General features: G+C 40.4%; 1 protein-coding gene across 1 annotated transcript in view; it reads right to left on the reverse strand.

Moving 5' to 3' along the window:
• The window catches only part of gphnb (gephyrin b), a 32,093-nt gene extending 28,464 nt beyond the window's left edge, over window positions 1-3,629 (reverse strand). The window contains exon 1 of the mRNA XM_079474263.1: window positions 3,508-3,629. Coding sequence (XP_079330389.1) covers window positions 3,508-3,571 — 64 coding nt within the window. The 5' untranslated portion in view covers window positions 3,572-3,629. The remainder of the gene's footprint in view (window positions 1-3,507) is intronic.
• Window positions 3,630-6,000: the final 2,371 nt, after the last annotated feature.

The following is a 6,000-nucleotide window of genomic DNA, read 5'->3' on the forward strand; positions in this document are numbered from 1 at the left end:
TACCAGTGCTGTGTCAAAAGACAGTAAACAAAAGCAGAACTTTTTTGAAATTAGATCTGTGAAAATCATCTGCCGTCATTATTTACATTACATATTTACATGAATGTACTTGGCAGACGCTTTTATCCAAAGCGACTTTAATTGCGTTATACTATACATTAGTTTCTGAGTATGTGCAATCTCTAGGATCGAACCGGTGACCTTGGCGTTACTAGCGCTGAGCTAAAGGAAAGCTCCTATAGTAATTGTGCCATTGTGTTTGCGGTTTGCTAGGGTGTTGGTAGTTCTTCATTCGGCCTCAGGTCTCAAAGCTGTTGGGATCATTTCGCCCCTTTTACCTGACAGCCCACAAACTTAAATCTGATTCCTCAGAGCTCCTCTAAAGAAGCCATAATTCATGTCAGTCAAACAGGACCGAAGTTTTATAACCTTGTGTGAATAGGACCAACTCATAAAGGTTGGAAATCAACTATAACAACATGCACATGTAACGTTACAAGTAGTGTAAGCCGCCGACTAACGCTAACAGCGTCTGAACTGAACTCGTTTTCTTGTTCCTTTAGTAAGTCATGTTTTGTGGCAGGGAGATGGCAGTCCTTCTCAAGGTCACACTGGGTTTATTTTTAAGTCAGTTCTTACCAAGGTGAGAATGCTAAAAAAGAAGTTGAGACTGTGTTGAAAGAACAAAATAGTCCAAACCCTAAACACTCATTATATGAAGCACACACACAAGCAGAAACTACATCCATTTAGTTGGTTTTATTTATGACATACGTCTTAATTGCAGCATGTCAGATTACTTGACCAATGACATGCTAATTTTCATTTGGATCTAGCAGAGTAGTTCTCCATGTACTCCATCATTCCAAAAAATCAATCCCTTGATGAAACACGTTTAATGACAATTTCACAGCTAAAGTCTATACAAAATATGATATAGTATGTGGATTTAGCATATTATGTTTGCCTTTCTATCAATATCATCATGCAATTAAGACAATTCAATAGAAAAAAAGGCAAACCGATCCAACAACAGCTCTTAATCACGTCCAGGTGCCAAACTATGACCCAAACCTACATCTTGGAGTCACTGTATGCTTGTCAGGTTCTTAAAACCTTCACAGTGTTGCTATGCCAACCAAAGCTCCTCTCAGCCCCCGGGAAGAGGACAGGTCTCGTCACATGACTTTGCTGTCATTGGGGAAGACGGAGCAGATGCGGATAAGGTGCTCTGTCATGGGATGTTTAGTCAAGCACAGGCAGACAGCAAAAAGCTTCAAGACAAGTAACGACATGCACTGATGTCAAAGGTCAACGCTAAAAACCGTCACCGCAGATAGACATTATCTGTTCTCCACATTGCTGATAGAATAAATACTTTGACAGCCTGTGAGTGAGAGATGACTATGAGGTAACTGCGGAGATAGAGATACTACAGGAAATCACTTTTCAACGGCATAAATCCCAAAGCAGCACAGAGGGAAAAGCAACAGCCAGGAGAGAGAGAGAGAGAGAGAGACAAGGAGATTTCTAAAAGGTCAGATGACACACACAGGCTGTGATATCTCTTTCGTTTCACCTTCCTCATCATATCTCTCTGTATATTCTTCTCAGCAAACAGGCCTTTGGAGATGCAGGTACGAGATGAAGGACAAGCTCAGGCGTACTGCTAATGGGATATTCATAACCATCATGAAAGAATTCAGAGTGACAAATATTGGCAACCGTCCTGTTTAAATGTCACCTCTGTGTACAGAGGTCGCTTGACACAGGACAAGCGTGACGATCAACTTCATATGCGTGGCTGCTCGCTTGTGTTGACATGTGCGACATTGGCAAGCACTTAACGAGGTTGGTTGTTGGTTATCCAATTTGACATGGTCATCACATCACAAGCGAATGACAGAAGAATACAGGCCATGCCCTGCTTTAGGGGTCTGCAGCCTAGTGGTTAAACATCTTACCCCAAAATTGAATCTATTAATGTTGGATCAGCGCACTGCTAAAGGTATCCGAAAAGTGGCACATATAGAACACTACTCTATTGACAGGAGGGGTGTTAGGTAGTGCCTAGCAAATATCTGACCTTGTAAAAACAACAACAAAAGGGGTCCATAAGTAAGGGAAAAAAGGACGATTGTGCATTTGATTGGAGAAAGAAGATTCTTTATAATTGAAGACCACTGAATGACAGATCATACATCCGTTATCTAAACCTACTGCAGGGTCACTGAAAGGTTGGAGTACATCTCGGCATTTAGCTGTTCACAGGCAAGGTACATTTACATTTATATTTAGTCATATAGCAGACGCTTTTATCCAAAGCGACTTACAAAGAGTTCGAAAGGTACACCCTGGATAGATGGCAGGTCTTCGAAAAGCATAATATATTTAATATTAGTGGGGATGATCCCCTGACAGTCTGTTGTGGCTCTGAATTAAAGCGTCTGAATATGTCACAGGCCATGTAAAGAAAAGTTCCAGTGCTCATGTAAATGTCTTGATGCGGCGGTTCAGCACCACGGACAGCGCGCACCGTGCGGCCGCTGTGTTTCAGCACCACGGACAGCGCCGCTCCGCCGCCGCGAGGGAGGGGTGAGGAGGAGAGGAGGGTGAAGCAGGGTTTCCCTCAGTGCTCGATCGAGCTTCTCTCTTTTCATCTCCACCACCTTCATCAGCGGATTTCCACGAGTGGGTTATCACCGATCACATCAAACGAAACTCCCTAGCCCTTTAAATTACGGCTTTTCTTTAGAGCCGCTTCAGCTTGACAATCCTAAAGATTTCGAACACGAAGTGACATTATCTAGCTGCTCTGTACTGACCGCATCGATCGATATTCTCGAATTTGTATAAAATAGCAGACACTACAATGTTTGCTTTAACATTTCGATTCGATTCGTAGCACGATGCAAAGCACCGGCGAACGCGAGCGTGCATTAACAAGACTGTCATGCAAAGCGGAAAAGCAGCATTCTGCCCACGATTCACAGCCATCCTCGCTAATATCAGCCCACTGCACCCTCTGCTTCTGTCAATAAATCACAGCTTTACCACCGCTGTCTGTACGACCAGGTACAAATTATACAAGATTCATTGAATCACAGATGATCACGAAACGCCGTGCACACTAAGCTTTCCACGATCAGGCGGAATTTCTGGGGTTCCACAATCCAAAACGAACCATTTAAAACACAAAACTGTTTTATGTTATATTATCACAACAGATTTCAGCATTAAACTGTGCCTAGTGTGTCCACGAAGGACGTTGGTGCTGTGGTAAGGAAGATTGGAAATGCTTTAAATCACCGCTGGCCAGCAAAGAAACACACACACACACACACACGTATATATACACACACACATTCACATACACACACACACACACACACACACACACACACACAGGCTTGGGGAGAAAAGACACCGCTGGCGAACAGCTGGAAATACGAAGCCCCTTTTCCCTATAGTAAATAGCGCAATGATTCAAGGGATTCTGGATTTTACCTGTCAGGACGCCGACCCGGATTTGGTGGTCGTGGTTGGTTAAAATCATCCCGTCTGACGCCATATTCAGCACCGCTGTCGCCGCACTGACAACTCCAGGCAGAGCCGAGAGCCGAGTGCATCGATCTCTCTCTAGCCGAGAGAGAGGAGGGAATGAAGAAAACGCGCAGGCGAGAGTAGCTGAGCGAAGACCCAACAAACAACAAACCTGCAAACAATATCTCACACGATTACATTTAGCATTTGCACACGATCATTCGTGTTGTAATTGAATTGTCTTTAATTTTTATTGATGTATTTGACATGTGCTGGTGGAATTTTACATTGTGCCTTTGGCTTTTTCAAAGTGACTTTCAAAGTGCTACTCGTCTGTTTTTTGGGACATTTAAACTAAAAATGCAAGCTCTTCCAATTGAGATATGTATAACAGAAACCCAAGGTCCTCTTAAATGAACACTATAATACAACCATGTGTGTTATGAGAGATATGAACCAAAAAGTCATGTTTTTTTGCAGAGAACAGATGAATCACTGGGTCTTTGGAAGAATTCGACATCATCTCACGCTTTCTGCATTTTGACTTAACTAAACTTAACTAAAAATAGACTTTAAGCTCTTGTCCCCAAGGGCACCAAAAAGTCCCCACAAGGTCAAAAATGTAAGGTATATCTATGTAAGGACACCTGTACCACACACCTAAGCTGACTGAATGTCAGACTAGTAATGTGTGTGGGGGCTATTCACATTAACTCATGAAGAGGGCACTATCGATTCCTTGCCCGGACTTTCAGGAGATCTCAGACTCATGATGTGTCACCCACCGCTCGGGCAGCAAGCTTTCTTATGTCTGCACCTTTTTTATTTTCTTGCTTTGAAACACAAAAAGTCTTAAAATTAGCTCCCTTCGTTCTGCAGATGATATCAGACCTGACCTGTTCAAATACAATCACAGCCTGAAGCCGTTTCTATTTATAGAGCCGTGAAAGAATCCACTTGTTTTAGGAGATAGCATCTCTTTTTCCTGTGTTGGGATTTTTATGAAATTCATTATTCATGAGCACATTTAGGTGTGCCTTGCTGTGTAGCTGCTAGGGTGTTCTGGGTAGTTTTTAGAGGTTGTGGTATTAGTGTTTTTTAGTGGTTGTGGGTGGATTCAGGATGGTTATTTGAAGCATTGTGCATCCAAGTGTTTCAAATTTCCATGTTTTTCATACTGCTTTGCTGGTATAAGCAGGTCTTAAAGCTGATATCCAGAGACTGCATGATGTAATAAAAATACATTTTGTAGAGGAAGATTTGCTTCAGTTAAACATTTTCATTGTTTAGCTTCAGCCTGTTTGCGGGATGTTCAAAATGAGCAGGCAGACACCAAAACTCATTATTTCACTTCTGCATCTCTGAACCTTCTCTTGCGTAACACTTCTGTCTGATCACAGAATAAATCAAGCACACATTATATCTGACATTGGCATGCAGATTGAAATATGCATGAATGCAAGTAGAGCTCATTTAAAAGTGATACAAACCGCTAAAAGAATTCAACCATTTTGCATTGAACCAAATGCTGATCTTGATCATTTTACATTATGTACATATTTCACATAAAAAACAAACAGGAAAATGTTTTGATATTTGTCTGGATCTTTCTAATCAAATCTGGGGCTTAAGGGTTCATAAAATAAAATAAGGAATTAAGAGTTTTTTTCTGACATAGGCCTGTATCTCTCATGGATTTGGCACACACTGATGAAACAAACATCCAACTCACAAAACCTCCGGCTCTTCATTATAATCTAGTTTGTAGTGTAATCTTCCCCTGTGTTGGAAAAAAAAGAAATATTTTCCGAAATATATAAATAAATGTATGCGTCTAATCTGCGGGCGATAAATTCCTCTCCTTTTATCACAATTCATCTGGCCTCAGTTTGTGCAGTTTGATGTAACAGCACTGAGAGGGCTCTAGCAGGTTGATGTAATGCATTAAAAGAATTGTCCTATAGAAGCACTTGAGGGTTCTCTTCATGGTGAAAACAGGGTAAAAACATTATCCTAACAACAGTAAAACATGCCTAAATTAAATATTCCCAAGATCATAGGATGATAATAACCGTATGTAGTTTGAAGTATTTGCAACACTGCACAATAAGGTGCTTTTAGTTAACATTAGCATATGCATTACCTAACATAAGCTAATAATGAAAGATTGAGATTTTTAGCATGTATTAATTCCTGTTAATGTTAGTTTATGTCAATATAGTTATTCTGTTCATAGTGCATTAATAATGTTAACAGTGCAAACGTTTGATTTTAATAATGTATTAGTGAATGCTGAAATTAACATGAATTAATATTAATAAATGCTGTAGAAGTATTGTTCATTGTTAGTTTATGTTAGATAATGCATAATGCAAATAGCACCTTATTGTAGAGTGTTAATGATGTCTTGAAATGAAAGGATTCTTAATAAATAAATAAATACCTATTACTGTAAAA

The sequence above is a fragment of the Barbatula barbatula genome (genome assembly GCF_947034865.1).
Source record: "Barbatula barbatula genome assembly, chromosome: 15".
In the NCBI taxonomy this organism is placed as follows: domain Eukaryota; kingdom Metazoa; phylum Chordata; class Actinopteri; order Cypriniformes; family Nemacheilidae; genus Barbatula; species Barbatula barbatula.